We start from the raw sequence: 23,250 nt of genomic DNA on the forward strand, positions 1-23,250 counted from the left end.
TTATCCTCCCAAGAACACTCAGATTCTCCTAGCTAGAAATCAAAGCAAAACTCTGACTCCTCTGTGAGAAAATAAACAAAACTGCAAGTTTGTACAGAACGCTGCAGTTGGCAGCCACATAAAGCAGATGAATTCAGCAATGCTGATTGTGCTCCACTGCCAGTGGAGCTGAAGCAAACAGCACTGAAGCCCAAACATGTCTCCTGCCCCAGGAGCAGAGAAACCCAGGGAAGCTGGCTGTACCTCTGTGAGGGAGTGCCACCAGAGTGAACACTTTCAGGCTCAGTTGTTGCTGCTGAGGCCAAGGACAGACTGGAACCAGACTGAGCACTGCTCAGATTATCAGCTACAAAACAAGAGAGCAAATGTCAAACACATTTGGTTACAGCAGATTTGAAACTCGGGGAGAACAAACAAATGCAGATTCTTACGTGTGGAAGAACACTTTGTGCCTGAATCACTGTAAGATTCCTCACGATGGACCGACTTTGGCCTGGGTTTTTTGGGCTTGGATTTGGGCTTCCCAAGCCCTTGCTCCTCCAAAATTTGCTGCTGTTTTTTCCTCAGATACTCCTGCTTGATGAGCTCTCGCCGAGCCTTCTCCTCCTCTTTCCGTATCCGATCCTCCTCAGCTTTGCGGCTGCCAAGTGAACACACGAACAGTGAATTCAGCACAGAACAACTTCCTCATCTCCAAATCAAGAGAAATTCCTTTCTGGGCATGATTACCGAGCTTCATCCCTTTTCTGTTCCACCTCAGCCTCCAGCTGCTGCTTCCTCAGCCGAGCCTCCTCGGCCTTGCGCTGCTGTTTCAGAAGGAACGCCGCCCGTTTTTTGGCCAGCTCGTCCTCTGCCTTCTGCTCATCCTGCAAAAGCCAAAGGATGGGAATTTTAAAGAACAGTGGACAATATATTAAGCTGGACATCACAAGACTGCTGATGATTCCAGGAAAATTTGAAGAAAATCTATTACTTTTGGAAATCTTTATATTTTTAGAATTGATGAGAGTAAATCAAAACCTCTTCTTGCTAAAGAAAAAATTAAGAGACACTTTTAGTGTTCCCTTAAGTCTGTGAGGAGGAAAAAAGGGGCTCATCTTACTCTGACTTGTTTTTAAATATCTTTAATCATCACAAAACCTTCTAGACCTGCAAAGTACATACAATGCAACTATGATGTGGGCCAGGAAGCACACCACAAATAATCCCAGTGCAATGACAATCAGTGAATATTAACCACACTACAAAGACCCCAAAAGTTAAATTCCCTGAGGCTGAGACTAGTTTGACTTTCTTAAAAGAAAAATTAAAAGAGAAAGTACCACCATGTCAGCACATATGTGGTATTGACAATAATCATTGCTAAGCACAAACTAAGACACTGAATGTTTTGAGAGCAGATCCCTCCCTTTTTACAAAAGTAATTGTTTCCTAGTGCAGCTTTTTTACATCCAAATATTGCAACCAATGAGGGCTGTGCTCCATCAGGAGGCTGGGAAACACCAGTTCTAATGCTGGGTGAGTGTGTAACAGGAACCAAAGAGAGAAAGGTAACACATTTACCTTGAAGAAAAAACCCACACCAGACTTCTGATCACCTTCACTAATCATATCCGTGGTGCTATCCTGGTTGTCAAGTTCTCCTTCATCTGGAGCTTTTAAGTCAGACAAATCTACTTCAATGAGATTAGCCTTGCTTCTCAGGGGCTCATCCACTGGGACATTTTCTTTTCCTGAGCCATCAGAAGAATTCAACCCTGCTTCCTTGAAGCTGTTGTTCACCTCTTTGCTCATTTCAGACAGAATATTTGCATCTTTGGAGGTGGAGAGAACAAGTGCCCTTTGATTGCTCTCATCATGAAGTCTATAGGTATCAAAGAAACACTTCTCTTGGGAACCACTTCCATGATCAGGACTGCTTTCCAACCCCACTTCCGTGGGTGTCTTTGCCAAGCTGTTGGGTGGGAAAGGTCTGAGATGTGGAAGGTTTTCTAGGCTGGGTGTTGGGGTTTTAACACGTGCAGAATTCTGCTGCCTGTCCTTGGGGACTTTGAGCTCTGAGGGCCTCCCTGGCCGGGGGGCCCTGCCCTGGCCGAGCCGCGGCGGTTTCCGCAGGCTGTTCATTCCAGTTGGAGACAGGGGCTCAACAAAATGAATCGAGGGTTTCACCTTTTGGTCCTGAGAGTTACTTCTGGTTCCTGGGGATGGCACTGTTGGAGATTTCATGAGCAGCTCCTGCTGCTGGGAAATCTTTAGGATGGCCTGCTGCAGGGTGCTGATTGTTTCATTCAGCTTCTCGATGGAAAGATCACATTCATTGATATCTGCTTCAGTCACATTGTCTTCTAGGAGGGCAACAGAAATAATTTTACTTTTTTCTAAATCATGTATAGCAGCAGGGTCTTTTGGTTTATGTTGCTCAGCAAAGGCCAGGCTTTCCTGCATTTTTACTTTTGCTACTTCTTGAGAATCATTGAGCATTTCTTCTCTCTCCTCCTCTTTCACAAGAAACTCCTCAGATTTGGAACCCAAAGAAACTTCATCTAAATCCTCCCCGTTGTGCCGAGAATATTCTTTTCCAAAATGTTCTGGTTTAAGAGGTTGTGGACCATCAGGAGATTTCCCTTTTTTAACAACATGCAGGAAAGCTGCCTTGCCCAATTTTAGTCTCTGCCTTGCTGATAAGGCTTCCATCTTCTTCTTCTGAGCCTCTATGGCCCTGCGCTTCTCTTCCAGCTGCATATGGAGCTGCACCAGCTCCGAAGCCAAAAGATTCACATTGTCTTTGTTCTGCCTGTTGGGGCTCTGCTCTCTCTTTTGTTTCCACGTGGTCAGTGGTGCTGGGCAGCTTTCTGACCCATCTGGGGTGGTTTTTTGGGAACTACTCGTGCTGGACTTGGTCTCGTAGCTGTTGAGCCTCTGCAGCTTCCTCTCTGCAAAGCTGGTCATGCGGACGCTGCCGCTGGCCATGGACACACTGCTCACCTGGGAGATGGTGCTCAGGCAGGGGCTGGAGCGGCCGCTGGCATCGTCCTTGTCCTCGTGCTCTTTCACCTTCATGTCCTCCTGCAGCTTGGCAGATTCCTCCTCACCAATGTACTTAGTGACTATAGGATGGTTGTCTATAAGCACCAAATCCTGCTCAGCATCTTCCATGTCCAAGAGGTCGGGCTCTGAGTCCTGTCTCACCATAGTCCAGGTTGTGTCCTGAACGTGCAAGTTGAGACCTTTCCCATAACTCACATTGCCTTTACTCGTTACCTCATCGTCAGCTTTAGCAGCATGAAGAAAGAATCCTCCAGTGGACAGCTCCTGAGAGGAAGGATCTAAACTGCTACTAGCCAAAGGTCTGGAAGCTTCTACACCAGCTTCCCCCAGAGCCACTGCATCTGCAGAGGTGGGATCTGCAACTGGAGTGAAATCAGAGCTACAAATTGGAGTAAAAGTCCTATTGAGGTCATGCTCACCATGGCTGCTCGTCGCTTTCTTGCGGAGCAAAGACAAGTGTCCTTCATTTAACCTCTTTGTCACAAAACTCCTCTGTTTCCCCTCCCCACACTCATCCTCTTTATTGATGACCTGTTTTTCCTTGGCTGGCTTCAGCACCGCAGGCATTAAAGGCTCCAGGTAGAAACTCTCGGGTTTGCTGTCCGAGGGGTCGCTGTTGGTTTTTGGGGACCAGGCTGTGGCCACGATGCTGGGCACCCTGGCTGCTGCACTCTGCACCTCAGGGTCACCACGGCTTGGCCTTTCTTCAGATCTGATGATTGCAATGAGCTCTTCATCTTCATCCTCCATTTCTACATTGTTCAGCAAGCTCTTCCCGTTAGCTTTCACCGATGGAGGGTGGGGCTGATTTTTGGGGGTTACATTGACAATGTTGGAAGCAAGACTGTCCTTGCTGATGGATCTGGCCAGGCTAATGCTGTCACCAGAGCCAGGGTCCACATCAGTACTGGCAGAATGATGAAGGGCAAATGGTGTTGGCTGAGACAGAGGCCTAGAAAAGATAAGAAGAATCTACTGACACTCAAGCACGACAAGGTAAAATTTGTTGAAATAAATACCATGATACAGACAGCTAAAATTATTGTTTTATTTTAAAAATGCATCCTGTATCACAAGCGACCAGCAAGACCAAGCAGCAACTTCGGACACTTCCATTTTCAACAGCACTTCCTGAAAATCACATCTGACGTATTTTCAATTGCAAATCTGAAACCAGTCAGCTCTGAAAGTGCACATCAGGAGAAAACAAAATTAAGTGATTGTCAGTGCAGTTCTTGGGCAGTGATACCACATTACCACAATCCAATTGTCACAGCATCATTTCCTCAAGCAATGCTGCAATCAGGAATGCCACCCTTACCTGGGTTTCCTCTCTGGCCATGCCAGGACTGCCCCTCGTGGCTGCCCATCAACGCGGGTCAGAGAGTTCGAGCGGTGCCGATGGCCTGAAATGGTTTTGAATTGGTAACACTTTAGAAACAGTCTTTAAACCAGCACTTCTACCTCATTTAATAGCAAATATAGAAACACAATCAACTCCTTCCCCAACAGATGGCAGCAGAAAACAGATTTGCTGCAGCTGCCAGCAGACATAGTCAAAGCCTGAAAAAAATTAACATCCACTAAGTTTCTTAAAAGATCTTTAAGATTTACTCAAGTTCAACATGCTCACCCACTTGTGTTACTGCAGATTAATTCAATTCCAAATAATTTATAGAAATTAACTTATATTTTAATTAATTATTTTACTGACATTGACAGTCATTGCCTGTTGAAAGGGAAATTCAAGGCAGACTTACCAGGGCTGTCTTCTCCCTGTAAAGATTTTTGTTGCTTTTGCCTCAAGGGCAGCAGTGGATGGGAAGGGCTGAAGGCAGGGCTTCCTCCTTTGCCACTGATTCAGAAAAGCAAAAAATTCATTACTACAAAGAATTTTTATTTTCTATAATCAGAAAAAAATATCCAATTGTGAAGTTACACTGGTAAGTTACCCTCTTTAAAACATAGTATCATAAATTTTTTAGAAGTTCCTTAAAGAAGTTTTTCATGTGTAACAACTCAAAAGTTCAGGTAGTTGACCTGAAATTAAACTAAGTTTCTAAACACAGTAGACTTAAGATGTAAATAGTAAACTCAAGACAAAGAAAAGGCTGAAGTAACTTAGAGGTCACCATGAAATTTATGTCAGCTGAGAACCCTTTTCATTAACCTTCCTGCACAGATCATGTTGAAGTTTGTTTTCACAGAAGCCCAGAATGGTTTGGGTTGGAAGGGATCTTTAAGAATCTTTAAGACCATCCAGTTCCAGGCCCTGCCATGGACATGGACACCTCCTACAAGAGCAGCTTGCTCCAAGCAAGTCCTGCCCAGCTCTCTTGGAGCCCCTCTAGGCACTCTGAGGTCAAAATGATAACAGTCAGCAGCACAAATCCCCAGGTTACCCCAAGAGAGGCACAAATGGAAGGTGGAATGACATGCAGACAGACTCACAGGTAGTCAGGCTCCTCAGGGTGCAGGTAGTACCTGCTGCAGGCCTCAGGGGCTGCCTGGGCTGGGGGCTGCAGCTCTGCTGGGCTGGGGCTGGCAGGAGTGGCCAGGAAACTGCGCTTGGTGGCGTTGGAGATGGGGACAGGGGGCCGGCTGCTCTTCTGCTGCATCACTGCCTTGACTGGGCACAGAGGGACAGCATCAACACAACTCAGGGAGGAGCAGAACAGCACAGCAAGCTCTCAGATTGCACAGGGTACAATGGAAACTTTGTCTGCACTGGAACCTGAACTGTTAGTCTTTATTTAAAATACCTGTCTTGTGGTGAGCTTAATGGAAGTTACAAATTAATAATTAATTACTGGGTTTAGGAGGGGAATTTCCCTGCTCAAAAATTATCCATTCAAAAAATTAGAACTCGAGTGGCTCTAGGGTTAATTTGCCTTCTACTTTACTGCTTTTCAAAGATCCCCAGCAAGAATAAACCTTGGGTAGAAATAAAGCTTGCAGGGAAACACCCCTAGGCAACAGTTTCACTGCAATGTAAGTTTTAAATAACATGCTATCAATTATCTGTGGTTACAAACTTACCATCTTTAATTTCCTGGATATCTCTTGGTTGCACAAAGTCTGGTTTGACATTCTCAAACCACCAGAAGAGTTCTGCAATGAACACCATGACATTAGGCTGAAACAGAAAAAAGGGAAAATTACACCTCACATTACAAAACACTCATGATTTACCCACATTTTATTGAAAAATACATCTTTTGTTATGTTTCTTACCTTTAAAACCAAAGGAGCATACAACATGTCCTCCAAGGTGAGGTAAAAGCATTTGTTTAGGTACTCATTTGAGAATTCTCTCAAAAGCTGAATGTTATAGAGGCTGTCTGCAATTGATGTCACCTCCTTCAAACAGATATCTGGGAAAGGGAGAGGCCTGAGTAAGTTCTGGCAGTGTCCCAAGGGATCCCCCTTCCACCCCCACCTCACAGAAACACTAAATACAGGAAGTGCACAGACTCTACACCAGCACTGGATATTTACTGGCTACCAGTGACATTTCTCTACCTGCTCAGTACCAGAGGGACAGGAAAAGGAGGGAGAAAACCACAGAGAACAGTATCAGTTCTGCATTCATTTCTGAATCCACAGGGGATTCTGTCTATCACAGCCACAGAAAAGGTAAACAGGCTACAGAGAACACACAGAATGACAAAATATAAAAGCAATTAAAACCAGACATCTTGATTTGCATATAATAAAGGGTTACTACTAGGATTCACAGTGCTGGTTCCTTCTGAAAACACTCAGGAGCTCTGCAAGGTACAACATATCTGAGAATTTAAAAACCAATACAAAATGTTGATTTGCAGAAGTTAATGAAACAAGGACATTGATTCATTAAGGAAAACATTTTCTGGGGAAGAGAATTCAAGTTTTGCAATGCTCAAGAGTGAGAATTTCTGCAGATTGAGAGAAACCATTTCAAAATCTAGATTTTAAAATGCCAAGCTATGCCAAGAAAAACATGAGAATTATCAGCTAACACTGGTGGACACGTGCTCCATTTTTATGGCATTGAAACCAAGCTCAGTTATTTGAGCAAAGAAAGCCACATCATCTAAAACTGGAAAAGAAAGGATTCTTTTGTAGCTCAAAATATACAGAGCATAATCTTCTAAATACAGTTCAGTAAAAGCAAAAAAGATCCAAGAGATCATTTCTTAGATGCAGATTCCATATGTGACCTGCCATAGTCCACTGCCTATTAAATGTGCTGCAGTTTTAATTTTTTGTGTATTTCTAGCTCAGCTTTCAGAGCCTGAAAGCTTTTTATTTCTTTTTTTTCCCCTCAAAGCCTTTATTACATACCATCCAGTTTCATTTGCTCTGGACAATAATAGTGAATCACAGCTAGAAGAGCAGCACCATCACTACCACCCTTCATCAGATCTTCCAGCACAGGGAAATAGGGCAACTGCCTGCTGGAGAGGTGTTCCCTTCTGTAACGCACCTACAGAGACAAAACAAGGGCTCACATCATGCTGAAGAGGAAAAAAAAGACATAAAATCCCCAAAAAGCAAAGAGAAAGGAATGTGTGTTAAGCATTGGAAACTCGTTTTGCTGGATCTTTTCTGCCGTTCTGCCCCAAGTCAAACCCAGCTGACAAAGTTGTGCTGCTCTCCTCATGGAAGCCAATTCTGAAGGAAATGGTGTTTTTCTTTTAATACTGGAATGGTTTGGGTTGGAAGGGAACTTAAAGATCATCTAATCCAACCCCCTTCCACAGGCAGGGAACCTTTCACCAGGGCAGGTTTCTCATCTGCCATTCAGCCTCCTCATGCCCAGAAGCAATCCTTGCTGCTTCATTCACACATTTTAATTCATTATCATCAATTTAACTCAAAACCTTTCCACAAAGATGCATGAATGCAGCAGATCCAAAGAAAGAGACATGGGGAACTACATAAAAACACTTAAAGCTTGGGAAAAATGAAAAATAATTCTGATGGGTTGGTGATCTCTCATACCTTACCCACACCCATGGATTTGCTGTCATGCCCACAGACAGCAAAGTTCTCTCAGAGAGAATCAGAACATGGCACATCTGTGTGCAACACAATTGTGCAAAAATAAAAAGCATGGCCTTTTCAAAATAGTCAGAGGGGAGGAGGCCTTGACATCCCCAGCAAAACTCTCCTTGATTTACTCCAGATCAAAATCGAGCTCTGGTGCAAACCACCCGCAGCCCTCAGGGAATGTGGAGCTGCCAAAGCCAGTCAGCTGAAGAACAAATCTTGGCATTGCTTCCTGCAAGTGGTGCAAGTTCCAGGGTTGCAGTTTGCTGAGCATCCACACACTATGGGAGGCTGTGTCTAAACTAAGCAGCAAAGCAGGTGGGAAAGCAAAAGCAGAATGCACTGCAGGGCCTGGCAGAAACACCTGGCAGTGCTGGGAAAACATCCCTGGGACACTTCAGGGCACCGACAGCACTGGGACTGAACAGAATCTCTTGTCTGCTGTGCAGACACACCAATCACACATTGAATCATCAGAGGAAAGCTGGGTTTCACCAAAGGCATCCTACACTTCCCAAGCCAGCCTGGGAAAGCTCTACACACACACACACACACACACTCCTAAGTGTCAATTTAGGATGGCACAGGCTGTGAAAAAATCTGTTCAGAGCAATGAAAATCACTTGGAGCAATGAAAACCAGTTTCTTCTCTTTATTTTACATATTCTATGCTAAGTTTCCCAAGGAACTCAAAGCTATCTCTGCATGCTAATGCTATTTTTCCTGTTCTTTTCCCAGGTGCAAATTGGGTTTTTCCCCAGCCTGGAGCACTCCATGAAGATGTAATGGAATGGGAATCATACTGTACCACACGAGCATATTCCACTGGTTCCAGCATGCAGTGCAATAGGGCATGCATCAGATCAGGCTTACACAGAGAGAAACAGTGAGATATAGGATGGTGATTATTCAAACAAGAAACAAATCAAAGGCATCAGCAACATCCATTATGCACTAGAAATGTGGTTGGTAAGTGTGCACACCAAAGTAAACTGGTTAGCTTGAAAGGGTCAGCATTTATCCACTTAAAGTAAGCATATTAAAAATAAACCTTCAGAAATTCTTTCTCAACTTTAATTCCTCCTGTAGTTGAAGTAGATACAAATATTTCTTTCCCAATAGGCTTAAATGGAGTTTAAATCAACAACAGTCAACACCAAGAAATAAAATCTGTAAAGATTCCTTGTTTCTTTTGGCTTTGGTGAAAAACCCCACAGATTTATCAAAGAGGGTTTTTATGGACTTAATGTAATTCCTTATTTTCTGCTCAGCTGTTATTCTTTTAACCCTTCAGTCTTTTATACTCAAAATTCTGAATTCTTCCTTATTTTCTAAGCTGAGTGTTGGGCACACAATGAATGACATTTGTATGCAATAATTGCAGAAATGGTGCTACTGAAACAGAGAGAATTCTTTATTAAAAAAAAAAACAAACCAACCAACCAACCAAAAATCACAAAATAAAAAAACCACAGAATTGACAGAATCTGACAACAACAAGAGACTGCAAAACCTGCCAGTAAACCATTAAAATCTAAGTGGACTAGAAGAGAAATAACCTTTGTTTACTCCTTCCTTTAATTTCAGATATTTCAAGTTTTTACTCCATCCCACAGATTCAGTTCAAACAAACAAAGGATTAGGAGGCTGCAGTGGGACTGAGCTCTCTGTGGGAAGGCAGAGAGATCATGGGGAGGCTGCCTGATCACACCTGCCTTTTCCAAGTGCTCTGCCCTTTGGAATTAACAACTGAGACAACAGCTCATCTTCCCAGAGAGAAAATGAGTAACAGATCCTGCAAGGGCAGGAGAAAGGGCATCAAAGCCAAGGAACAGAGGAAAACCTCTGCAAGTTGAAATATACCCAGAAAACTTTGACAAAAGGATTTCTAGAAGCACAATTTTGTTGTTCTTTTTTTAATATATAGTGGAATTGACATTCCAATGTCACTCAGTACAAAGCAAAATCGGTATTTTGTTGCAGTGTGCAAACTTCCCTGCCACTGTGCCAGCTTCAGGCTCCTTAACTGAGCACAAAGCCCCAGCAACTGTCCCACCAAACTGGTGTGGCCAGTCTCCTACCCCACCTCAGTGCACAGCAGTGCTCTGCCTCTGACAGATTTACAAACCTGCACCAGAGCAGCTGCAGGAGCAGTGTAAGAGCATTATTTAAGCACAAACATCTGAGTCTCTTAACTATGGATTCCAAGATTAGGCAGCCATTTAAGCTGCCCAGCTTTTCTCTCACCTCAGTGCTCTCATCAGTTCCTGCTTACAACCAAACCCAGCAAATGCAACCATTTCAATTGGTCATTTTCTAGCTGTTGTTTTTTTTTTACTTGCTACTCCACCTCCCTCACTCCTGCAGTGTGGAAGCAATTTGGAGATGCTGCAAAGTGAGTATGCTGTGCTGTACAGTATGCAAAAAGCATGGCATGAAAACAAAGCCTGATGACCCAAAAGCTCACACAGGTGTTTTTCAGAGAGCAGCTGAGAAGCTTTGGAATGGAAGCAAACACTCTGAGGAAGTTTAAAAAGCCATGATTTTGTGGATGACAACCGGTGGAAAAGTAGTTCACTTACAGGTACTAATTTCCAATACCATTTGGAAGGAGACTGCTCAGGAAGCAAGGAAAGGAATGTGGGAATAGGAGAGGAACATCAGCAATGCAAGTTAAAAGCAGTAATACTTAAATGCACTTCAGCAATAAACACTTTCATATTTCAGAGGGCTTATAGCCTAGAAATTTAGATTTAAAGATACTAAAATGAGACCCAAAAGCCAATAGGGTCAAATAATTCAAGAGATCCTTCAGACCACAGATCAACTTGTAAATTAAGCAGCTCTTTTTGGCTGAAAGGTATTATTTTCCATAATAGGCACATAAAAAACTTTTGCCACTAACATGAAAATTAAACAACTGTGCCTTGTTCAGAGGTCACACTTTGAGCCCTTTTCCCAGCAATGCCAATTTGAGGAAAGAATATGTTATTTATGATTTATCTTAAGGTTTTATGAAATCACAATTTGAGAGTTCAGATAGACATTATGTTGGAGAAAGAGCTATTTTACATTCTCCAGAAATGAAAGTGTGCTATATTTTGCAATATCAGTGCATTGTGATAAAATTTCTAGGGAAAAAAGCTGGAAAGAAGTACAAACACACACATATAAACATTTGAATGCCAAGAGTATCCTTCCTGGACAACTTGAAAGAGTCCCTAAATACACCTTAGACAAAGAACCCATGCAAAAAAAATATGCCCCAAGAGCTTTCAAAATATATAACATATATTTTTGTGCTGTGAAAGCTGAGTCATATTTACCCACATACAGTTGATACAGGTTATTTTAGTTGAAACAAGTTGTTTCCATCCTACTGAAACTTAGAGGAAAGTCAGAAGATACCAGAGGGCTTCAAAGGCAAGGAAAGGCACTGATAACAGAGACAAAACAAACTGCATGCAGAAAATCTCACTTTTGAGGATTGGATCCCTCACACTTCTCTGACAAAGAAAATACTGCTATTTAAATCCATTCATCATCAACACACATCATCATAACTGAAGACAAATTTGTTTTACCTTTTGATGACCTGGGCTTTCCATTAGTTGCTGTTTTAATTTAATCTCTTTCTCTGTTATCTCTCTCATTTTAAGGTTCACCTAAAAGGGCAGAAAAAATTAATTAAAATATGTTCCACAAGTGTCCTTATTACTCCTGTTACTTAATGGTCAATTCATGCTATAAACATAAAAAGTTCACAGAAAAACATGGTACAGCAGTTTTCTAGACCAACTCTCTATTGGCAGTAGCTGAAAAAACAATCCTGAGTTTGCAAGGGCACATTCTCTTTGGAATGAGTGACTCTTGTCACTCAAAGAATTAGAGTAACTTAACTGCTGCCCTTGGAAAAAATTCAGCATTTCTGTTAAATGTTTCATCCAGTCAAAGTTAAGTCCATCCTCTTATTTAGCCTGAAACTGCTTCACCTAAAATACTCCACCAACAAAAAAGCACCTCATAGTAACTTGTCTGAAAATAAAGAATCCAGTTTTTACAGTTTTTCTAAGCTACTTCCTGATCATCTTCTTTATTTTTAAGTTTACCTGCTTTATTCTTCCCTAAGAAAAATAAGTTGCAAAAGTAGAAAGAGATGATAGAAATGCACAATAAGAAAGGAAGACACGCATCAGAATCTGACTTAAAAATGTGAAAAGTGACAAGAAAAGACAGGCAGGCTTGTCCCAAAGTAAATTTTACCTTGTTAATCCAGAAAACCATGGCATCCTCCAAATCATAGGGCAGTTCTTTTGAGGCACTGAATGTAGAGAAACGCTTGACACTGGCAACCACCTTCTCAATGCTGATCATTTCTACAGTGTAGGCCATCATGAGAGCATCAATCATTGCCATATGAGAACTCTGAAAGAAGAAAACAGAGAGGATTGGGAAATAAAAAATCCTAGGTTCTAACTGTATTTAAAACAGACCATTCCTAAGCATAATGCCCTCTTCACTCCACTGCCTGCTTTGAACATCGTTAAATACAAAGGATTCAGTGAAACGAACCATTTTGATGGGTGCAGAGCCCAGCTCAGACTCGGACACTGGGGTATCATCGCTCTCCATCACGTAGATCCCCTTGCGGGCCAGGGCCTGGATGACGGACTGGTGTCCCTGCAGCGCCGCCACCTGGTCGCCCTTGAGGATGAGGCTGCAGACGCGGCAGTAGAGCTCGCTGGAGAGCAGCAGTTTGATCACCGGCGGCTTGATGTGCTCCTGCTCGTACTGGTCGATGTAGAACGGGTCCTTCAGCTCCTCCGGGACGTTGTCTGCAGCAGCACACAGAACAGGGATGGGCGGCTGTTAGTGATGTGCTTGGTGTGGGTTAAAGGGGGTGTCAGGTGGGCAGTTTGTTCATATCTTCAAAGCATCCCAAAAATCCCAAACAACTCAACAACTGCAAGGCTCTGTCACCAGAAAACCAAACCACTCATTTTTTGATGCATTTTGGTAATTCAGAACAAAAAGACCAAAATCTGATTAAAACCTCGAACATTTCACAAACCAATCAGTGAGCTGATTATCTATTTTTCTTGTCAAGTAACTATTGCAACTTTCAGCCTTTAAATAATTCAAGCCTAGGAAGCAAAACCACTCCATCTGGATTAAGCAGGAACTTTAAACCCAGTCTAAAATTGAACTTCTTCTGCCTTGGTCCAAATGTGTTAGGATTTTATCAGATTTTATCAGACTGAGTCTAGACCCTGAAGAAGTTAAAATTAGCAACACAGAAGCCTCACCCTTGCACACCACCAGCCATAAACACATTTTTACTACTCCTCAGCACAGCTCAGAGCTGGCAGGAGAGAAAGGCACTAACAACAACTAATATTCCAATCACTCTAAATATGTCCAAGACACCTCAAATCCATCCCTTGCTCTATATCCCAAAATAAATCCTTCTCCTCATATTGGGTAATCAGTCTGGAGGCTATTGATCTTTATAACAATTGAGCAGGAATAATGAGAATCTGCAACCCCAAGGAAAACATTTTCTAGCCTCAAGTGTATTGTCTTAATAGAAGCCTGACATTTCCTAAATTTCAAACATGAAATTCTATCTAATGCTATCCAGTCACTCTGAATATCTTTCCCCAAAGACACTTGAACAGTTCATTTTAAATATACACATCCACACTTAAAAGAATTATTAATTTGGCAGCATATTTACTTTTCATTCAGCTCATTTCCAGAATAATTAAATTTTCTCATTCCAAGAAACTCCTACCCATATCTTTGAGCTGCAAAATAAGCCACACAATATTTGCAGAGTGCACAGTGTAGAGTAAAAAGAGGAATGGATTCAGTGTTATTGCATGAGCCACAAGCACATCTCACTTAGATAAATTATGCAGCAAACCAGTGCTAACAGCTCCTGTTAGTCAGACAGTGCTGGCCCTCTTTTTCAAAATAGGAAGAAAGTTTAAAGAGCTTTCTGAAGTTTTTAAAAATTAAGATAATTATTTTTCCTTTCTGTGACATTGAATGTGACTTTCTGCTGAAGATGGTTGGAAGAGACACAATAAAACCCACTGGCACTACCTAAGTAGCATTTGTTAACATGGCTGGCCATTTTTGAAACACATAATAAATTCAGATCTTTTTAATCTTCTTAACATTAGTCAACCTGACCTAAAACCAAAGGCTGTTGAAAGCTCATTCCAGTTAATGGCCATTCCCATTTCCATATAGAGAACTTGAGCTTCCATTTCTAAAGACTGAGGAAAGATCCAAAAATCCAAATGCAAAGCAGCTCATACAATTCAACATTTTGGTTCATTACAAGCAGCTACACCTTTAACAACCAAAGACACGTTGCTTTGTACTAGAATTATTTGTGAAAGGAAATAATACAAGCTCATTAAATATCCATGAAGTTGTACATCTCTGGCAGAGTATTAGCACCACTCCAAAATTTAAAGGCTTTTTAAAAAACAACACAAAAAATGTAAATTCCCAAAGTCTGCAATCTGAAGCACTTGGATGAGGGGTTTATTTCCAACACTGCTCTCCAGCAGCTCCCAGGCTCTGCTAGGGAACTGAGGTGAGTGCCTGGAATTGGGCTGGAATGGTGAACAAAGAGCCCTGAAATCCCTCCCAGACACCTCCTGCCCCACAGTCCTCGAGATTTTCCACAAGGTAGAGAGACTGTGACTGTTTTATAGCAAGGGAAAAAGGTTTATCTGCAATGCCAACACACCCAGGAGGGAGCCAATCTATGGGACTGGGGTCTTCACACACATTATTAACACAGCAGAGGCCAGGGGAGGTGGTGACAGGGGCAGCCACACCTCCCACATCAATTTCTGATTAAACCAGCTCCATCCCAATGATTTTTAAAAGCCTTTTCTAGCACTAAATGGATCTAGTTCTTAGTGAAGAGATTCCATGTCACAGAAATCAATATGTTTAAAAAAAAAACCAACCCAAACAAACAACCCAAAAGACACAAACAAAAACTAAGAAAAAAATGCCCCAGCTTGTATCATGTCATTCAATCTGAAAGTCCAGTCAAGAAAACCAAAATCTTTTTCTTTTATACTGAAGAATCCTCTAATTTCATGTTTCTGATCTCCATATAAGTGCTTAAGGACTGAATGGATTTGGATTGATCAGGATTAAGGGTAGGGCTGGGTGGGAATAACATTTAGTACCAGGGTTAATAATGTGATTTCCTACTATCAGAGGAAGTTATTCATCAACATTAATCCTCCCATAATTGCAACTTATTTCACTGGAAACAGGTTTATTTTTTACTTCTGTCTGTCACACATAGGAACAGTCCTGTAACTGATTTATGCCCTGACTAAAGACCCACAAAAAAAATTTGAGATATAAAAACCATATCAAAGCTCAAGACTGACAATGCTAACTATTTCATTCTGGACATAATGGCAGGCACAAATAAATGAGAAATAAATGGCAGGAAAACTTGCAATGCAAACAGGACACGAAATAAGTGTATAATTCTGAGTTGGGAAAATTCCAACTAGAACTGATACAATGGAGTGGTCTCAAATGGGGTAACACAGAGCAAAAAGGGCTTTAATTGAGAGGTGTCTTCAATATTTGAAATCTGCATCTGAAAGTGCAACTGGAGACAGTGATCTTACCTTTCACACCTGTTAATTATCCTTACCTGCAGCACAGTGCCACAGAAAACACCTGCAGCAGCCAGGGCTGCTCATTCTCCACCCCCTGAAAAATGACAACATTCCCACACTGCCAGAAATCTCAGGAATACTTTGTCACTTTTGGAATAATTATATCCATCAGAGTTAAGCCAAAGCTAATTTCAGTCACACACCATGGACACACAAGCAGCCCTTGCTGTCTTGGACACTTTTCTCCCCAGTTTTTATGGATCAGACAAATCACAAGTGTCACAGTCTTTGTGCTTGCCTCACTACAGAATGTGCCAATGCTCTTTTGGAAGAAAATGTCCCTGGCTTTGCAAGCCCCAGTTTCTATCAGCATCTTTTCCAACACCTTCTTTCCATGACCTATAACTGAACTTTGAGGTTAAAAAAGTTCTGTTCATTAAAACTTGAGGTTTTTACACATTTATGCCTTGGATTATGGAAAAAATCAACGTGGAAAATTAACTTCTGAGAAATTAGCACCTAAGCTGTAGCTACAAAAATTTCTGCTCCAGCAGTTTTAACAAATCATACTAAAGGAAACCAAATTAAGCCATGTCCTTATTTTTTGCTTACAAAGAAGCCTCTAATTCAATGTTTTCATTCAGCCACTCTTTTGGTGTCTTCCATGGTATCAGTGAGTTCTAATTGTCAGTTCTGAGTATAAATCATCAAGCACAAAATCCTTGAAAGAATTACAAAAATAACTTAACTTGCAACAACTGTCAGAGAGACAATTATTGCCAGACTCTCCTTGCTTCAGGGGAGGGAGCATTTCTTTATCACCTCACTCACAAAAACCTGTTCAAAGACAACCAGCTGATTGTGACTTGATAAAGAAAAATACAGCAATCTGAACAAATTTGACTTATCCCTTGAAGTGATGGGGTGGATCCACCCCAGATGTTATTTTATCTCCAGAAGCATGAAGAACTGGTTTCACATGGAAGGGAAGCCAAGCTGTCCTGGTAAACAGCACCAAGCTTATTCAGATTCTGAGTAGGATTTCGTTAGTATCAGGATCTGCTCCCAGAATTATTCAGCACTGGGTGAATGTCCTCCAAGCTGAGCACAAACTCCACCTTCTCAGCACTAAGACCACCAGAATATAAATATTTTGTGGTGGTTCTCATTACAAATTCTAAAGCCTGGAAGTGATCTGTAATAGGACACATAAAAATTTACATACAACAGGCAGGAAAACCCCAAGCTAAAGGCTTTGCAAACTGCTGGGAGAGTGACTGCACTTATTACCATATCTTTTGATCAAGGATAAAGCCACAATCCTGGATAAAGCAGAAGAGACAAAATAATAATTATGGAATCCTTCACCACTGTAAACTTCACACAATAATACTCTGTTTATGAAACAGGTGCTATTAAAGAAACAAATGTCTAACTGTTAATATTTGCTAAACACAACAGCTTTCTTAAAGGGATTTTTACTACCAACCTCAGAAGAAAGCTGACAAAGCCAAGCAGGGAATCCAGGGATTTAGGGAATTTAGCCCAGGAAACATCCTCACACTGCCTCTACCAGCTGGTAACTGTGGGGAGCTATTACAGCACTGTAAAACCTTATTTAGCAAGTAAGTTCTAAGTATTCAAAGACCAAAAAAAGCCAAACTTGCATTTCCCCTCCAATGCATTCCATTAGTCCTTGGCTTTCCTGCCTGCCTCTTGCCAAAGGTTTCAGGCTACTCTCAGCATTAAGTCTGGAAACTATGTAAAGCTCCCAGCCCTGATAAATAAGTAAAACCCATCAGGTTCCTTTTGAAAAATCCAAATTTTGCACTTTTGTTTTTTTACAGGACCAACAATATTTGCTATGGAAAGGGTTGGAAAGAATCCATTGCTCACAGCAAGCTGCAATACTTCCATATCCTTCAATACCTAAATTTTAATATCATATCCCTCAATACCTAAATTTTAATATTATAGTCATGATATAGAATTTCTGCACATAAATTAGTACCACATTAAATCTGCTGAGAAATCAGGATTTTTCCTTGTAATTGTCTATTTTGTCAAGTGGTACCAAATAAAACCATCCTGAGTTTGTCCTTTCCAGATGCTGCTGCTCAGAGCTTGAGGAGCTGAAGGGCCTCAATTCCTGCCTGGCAATCTGGATCATTCCAAGCACTGTGGAGAAGGGATCTCCCCATGCAGGGCTTGCCAAGCCTCCCCAGCCCTCCCACACTCACCCTCTGCGAGCTGAAGTTCCCTACACTCAGTGACAGCTTTGCTCCTCAACCCTTCAAACATGATTTAGAATTCCCTGAAATGGCCCTTTGGTTCTCATCAAAGTTTGAGGATGAAAAACCAGCCAATTCTGGTCTAATTAAACTCCATTTTCTCCAACCACTGTCTGAGCTAAAGGGACTTAGAATCTTTCCAGGGTACAGAAGGTTTCCAGATGTGCTCAGAGTGAGAGTGATCCATGTCAGTACTCCCAGATTTATTTGGGAAGATGGATGACACCTTCCCTCATGCCATCCTTCCCCTCTGCTTTCTGGAATTCAGACAAACAGTTGTAGGACCTCCCTCTGGAGCCCATCTGTGCCAGCCAGGAGCTGCAGGTTTCCAGGAACAAAATATCCAGCCCAATTCCTGTGCAAGAACAGGAGCTGTCTTGCAGTGATTGCAGTTATTTGGCTACCAAAATTCTCTTTTCATGGCCAGAAGGTGAAAAAAGAAAAAAAAAAAAACCAAAACCAAACAAACAAAACAGGAGGACTGCATCATCAAATAAAACAAAGCCCAGACTAGGACTTCAAATTATTTGTCATGCATGCTCCCAGCGATTTGTCCTTGAGGAAAAAAAAACAAAGGGTGAAGAGTTTTCCTATTTAAATGCCAGCTTAGAAGTTGAGAATTCAAATATCCTTTAACAGCAAAGAGAAAACACAGTTGCAGGTAGAACCTGCAGTGATGAATGACTTTCAGTAACAGTCTACCAGCATCAAATTCCTGTTCTTGACCCTTTCCACTCTTCACCACGAGCTCAGCCTTACCCAGATGAAAATGAACTGCAGCAGAATTTGAAGGATTAAGACACAAAATTATGTCAATTCATAAATCAAATCCAAATCTAACATTGCAGAAAAATATTCATTCACTTGAAGGTAGTTATGGAAATCTGGTAAGATTTACTTCAGAATAGAAGTGTTTTAATGTTATAAACAGGTAAGAATTTTTTTTCCACCAAATAATTCAGAAACAAGTCTAAAATAATAAAAAGTCCTCAAACCCTTTAATCTGCATAGTGAGATTTTAAATAATAAAACCACAATTGATTGTAGATGGCCAAGACTCACTGAACAACATCCAATATCTTGAAACTAAAACCCAACCCTGAGGGATGACAAGTAATGTGTTAAATTCAAGTATTATTCAAAATTATAATCACACAGGAAACCTTCTAAAACCCATCTCTCTATGAATTAAAGAGGCTTATAAATTTCTAGGGATTGTGCAATGCTATTCCAGCAGTAATGGCTAACATGTGACAGAGACTTGCAGGAGCCATTTCAAAAATCAAACTACATTTCCACGGGCCACAAAGACACACACAGGCACCAATCCTCACTCACTGAGGAAAAAATTAGCTTTTCCTATTGTTTGTGGCATTTAAATGTTGTTATTTGTCATCTGAACAAGCCTAAATGCAAGGAGAACAACTGGCAGAGGCTGCTGCAGCCAGAGATCCCAGCTCTGCCATGGGAAAAGCTGTTTCTTTTTAGCTTTTAATCACAGGAAAGCCAAATACTTTTACAAGTTGTGTTGTCAGGAGCATAAACAGACTTGCCATTAAGCAATTAACTGGTCCAAGGGGTTCAGACTCAGCCCTGAGTGCTGGAGCAGACACCACCCAGCAGCACGAGGCCACCGAGCTCTCTGCAGCGTAGGATCCGTGCCAGTCCCTTCCCATTTAGGATCAGCTTCCCTTCCAAACCAAGTCACAACACAAACAGTGCATCCCCAGGTCTGCAATAGCTGGTTTATCGTGGATTGTTAAAAAGTTTCAGGAAATGTTACAAACAATTCCAGTAACTGAGAAATATTTACCTCAGGAAGTGCCTGTTCTGTTCTTTTAAGTTATCAGTGTTCCACTGACACCCTCCCCAAATTCCCACATTTTCAGACGTCATCTGATCCGTGGGGTTTTTCTGTCTCTTGCTGCTTCTAACAAAATGCATTAAACACTGTAAATCCCATGATTTTTCTTTTTTTTTTGGCCACAATCGCCAAGATGAGGGGGACACTGACAAGGATGGAAATGTTTAAGGAGAAAAATAATTTATAAAAAAATATTCCAGCAAGGATTAATATTTAATGGCAGGAATGGACCACTTTTCTTCAGCCTTGTCACCAAGTAAGCCAGTGCTAATCCATTAAGCATATTATGAGTTTGGAGAATTAGACTTAGATTAACAGGGCCACCTCATTTTCCAAAACAAGACTCTATACATGTTTTTATTATATCTTTTGTTCTGGATAAAACAGAGCCACTAGTATTGCATCCTATTTCTTCATAATGAAGCTACTTAAACTCGAGATGTATCTTGCACATCGAGACAGATCTAGTTCAAAACAAAAAAGGGTATTTCAACAGCTGCCAGGAAAACACAAATATACTCCAAGAATATTTATTTTGCCACGATTGACAGTAAAAGTTTATGACAATGTGAGGGAAGGAAGAACTCCTCCATCCCCTACAACCTGCTCTTTAATGTCACAGCACCCAAACCACATCTGCTCATTCAACATCTCTTTCCATAAAAGAAAAATGTTGCTGAACATAAAGGGATTATGTCTTAGAACATTTTGAATGTAAAACCACAATCTGACAGAAAAAAAGAAGCCCTAACTGAGCATACAAAGGATGTCAAGGTCCCAGCATCTGTTGGACAAGGAAGAGCCTAAAGCCTGGAGGGACTTGGGGCCTGCAAGCAGTGACATAAAGCTGTGTGGAACAAAGTCTGCTTAGCTAAAGCAAGGATTTAAACATTTTGAGGCAGGCAATTCTTGCCAAGCACCATCTGGGAGCATTCACCATTAGGTTTGCTGATTCAGGGCATTCAGTCCCGTTATTCCTGTTTAAGGTACCAGCAAAGACCCAGTGTTATAAGAGAACATGCTGCCATATTATTGATATTTAAAACAAAGCCAAATTTAATTACTCCTGAAACAGCAGGGGAGACAAAAAAAGCAAGAACAAAATCAAGAATGACTTCTTGATGGAGGTGATCTTACCTATTCCGTAGGCTTTAGCACAGATCCATTGTAGATTAGCAGCTATTTTTGCTCTGGCTGAATCATAGAGCTCCAAAGGGACAATCTCAACTGCACTATCTGTCAGAGCATCCATTTTTCTTCTGGTACTATCTCCACCCGCACAAACATCAACATCCACCATCTAAAACAAAAACAAAAGGCAGAGACTTTTACACGAGCCGACGATTCTAAAGGCACACAGGAGAGGGGCTGCCCAGGCTGCACACAACAGGCCCGACATCCTTCGGGATTTCCATCGGGAGGGCTGATGTAGCCAATTCCAAACCCGCTCGCAAATCAAAAGGCATCGGAGCCCGGGGCGAGCATCCCTTTTTGTCAAGGGCAGGGCAGCGGAGAAAGGCGCAGCCCCGTCACCTGCCGACGGGATAAAGGAAGGATGGGGCTCTGCCGAACAATGCGGGCAGGTGGGGCCGCGCCGGGGCAGGGGCAGAGCCGGGGCAGCACCTGCGGCTCCTTGCCCCGCCTCGCCCCCGAGAAGCAGCAGAGGCTCCGCGCCCGCACGCCCATGGCCGGGCCGAGCAGCGCCGGGGGCCGGCGGCGCCCCCTCCCCGCATCCCCGCCCCGCCCGGGCGGAGGAGGAGGAGGCGGCGGCGGTGGCGAGGGCGGGGGAGGCGGGGGGCGCAGCCCACCCGGAGCCGGCTCCGCGCAGGCCCCCGCCGAGCCCCCGCCGCCGCCGCCGCTCCCCCCGCCCGCCGCGGCCTGCAGGCCCCGCCGCCTCACCTTGCCGCGCTACCGCTGCCTCATCCCCGCCGCGGGAAAGGGGCACGGCGGTGCCCGGAGCCCCGGCGGGGCGGGGGTGGGGAGGCTCGGCGGGCCCGGCACCGGTGCCGGTGCGGGAGGCACGGACGGAGCCGCCGCCGCCGCCGAGGGGCCGCGGCTGCCACAGCGCTCGGGGCCGCGCGCGCGCGCGCGCATGCGCCCGCCTCCTGCCCCGCGCGCGCGCCCGCGCCCTCTCCCTCTCCCCAGCCCCTCCCGCCCTTCCCGCCGCTCCCGCCTCGCCCGGCCCGGGGCACGCGCGCGCGCGCGCTCGGCGGGAAAAGGGAGAGGCGGGAGGGAGCGGGGAAACGGGAGAGGCGGGAGCGGCCGCGCGTGCGCGCGCGCGCTCGCGAGGGGTGCGCGGCCTCCCGCCGCCCGCGCGCGCCGGGCAACCGTTGCCGTGGAGACCGCGCCCGGCCCCGCGCGCGCCGGGAGGGCGGACCCGCCCCTCATGGCCCCGCCGCCCGCACGGCCCCTCACGGACCCACAGCCCCTCATGGATCCACAGCTCTGACACACAGCACGGCCCCTCACAGACCCACAGCCCTGACTCACAGCCCCTCATGGATCCACAGCTCTGACACACAGCACGGCCCCTCACAGACCCACAGCCCCTCACGGACCCACAGCCCCACATGGATCCACAGCCCCTCATGGACCCACGGCTCTGACACAATGCATGGCCCCTCACAGACCCATGTCCCCTCATGGATCCACAGCCCCTCATGGACCCACGGCTCTGACACAATGCATGGCCCCTCACAGACCCACATCCCCTCATGGATCCATAGCCCCTCACGGACCCACAACCATCATGGACCCACCGCTCTGACACACTGCACGGCCCATTAAGGACACACAGCCCCTCACGGACCCACAGCCCGTCATGGATCCACAGCCCCTCACACACCCACAGCTCTGACACATAGCACAGCCCCTCACAGACCCAGAGCCCCACATCTCTGACACACAGCACGGCCCCTCACACACCCACAGCTCTGACACACAGCACGGCCCCTCACGGACCCACAGCCCCTCACAGACCCACAGCTCTGACACACAGCACGGCCCCTCACAGACCCACAGCCCCTCAAGGATCCACAGCCCCACACAGACCCACAGCTCTGACACACAGCACGGCCCCTCACGGACCCACAACCATCACGGTCCTGCCCCCTCACAGCCCTGCCACTGCATTCCCTACCCCATCCTGAGGGGCAGGTGCTCATCAGGGCTGCCGGGGTCCAGCCTGTGGGAGTCATGATGGAGAGGGTGTCTTTCGTTAAAAATGGGGTGATCCAGAACCACTGGAGCTGTGTCCCACTCCAGTGACCTGTCAGGCAGGTCCTGGCCCTCCCAACCCACAGCCCAGGGGAAGTATGGGGTCTGCAGGAGTTTGGGGAATCAT

At 44.0% G+C, this 23,250-nt stretch overlaps 1 protein-coding gene across 2 annotated transcripts in view; it reads right to left on the bottom strand.

Moving 5' to 3' along the window:
* The window catches only part of CAMSAP1 (calmodulin regulated spectrin associated protein 1), a 32,781-nt gene that overhangs the window by 3,033 nt on the left and 6,498 nt on the right, over positions 1–23,250 (bottom strand). The window contains exons 2-16 of one of the 2 annotated variants that reach the window (XM_056504924.1): positions 21,045–21,207; positions 12,655–12,917; positions 12,346–12,507; positions 11,667–11,747; positions 10,665–10,697; positions 7,375–7,516; positions 6,283–6,422; positions 6,088–6,184; positions 5,500–5,677; positions 4,809–4,903; positions 4,370–4,454; positions 1,564–4,000; positions 730–866; positions 432–640; positions 244–346 (exon numbers count right to left, since the gene is read on the bottom strand). In XM_056504924.1, the coding sequence (XP_056360899.1) occupies positions 244–346; positions 432–640; positions 730–866; positions 1,564–4,000; positions 4,370–4,454; positions 4,809–4,903; positions 5,500–5,677; positions 6,088–6,184; positions 6,283–6,422; positions 7,375–7,516; positions 10,665–10,697; positions 11,667–11,747; positions 12,346–12,507; positions 12,655–12,917; positions 21,045–21,207 (4,325 nt within the window). Of the gene's footprint in view, positions 1–243; positions 347–431; positions 641–729; positions 867–1,563; positions 4,001–4,369; positions 4,455–4,808; positions 4,904–5,499; positions 5,678–6,087; positions 6,185–6,282; positions 6,423–7,374; positions 7,517–10,664; positions 10,698–11,666; positions 11,748–12,345; positions 12,508–12,654; positions 12,918–21,044; positions 21,208–21,806; positions 22,001–23,250 lie in introns of those variants that run through there. The other variant, XM_056504925.1, reaches the window with a different exon arrangement.

The sequence above is a fragment of the Oenanthe melanoleuca genome, chromosome 17 (assembly GCF_029582105.1).
Source record: "Oenanthe melanoleuca isolate GR-GAL-2019-014 chromosome 17, OMel1.0, whole genome shotgun sequence".
Taxonomy (NCBI): Eukaryota; Metazoa; Chordata; class Aves; order Passeriformes; family Muscicapidae; genus Oenanthe; species Oenanthe melanoleuca.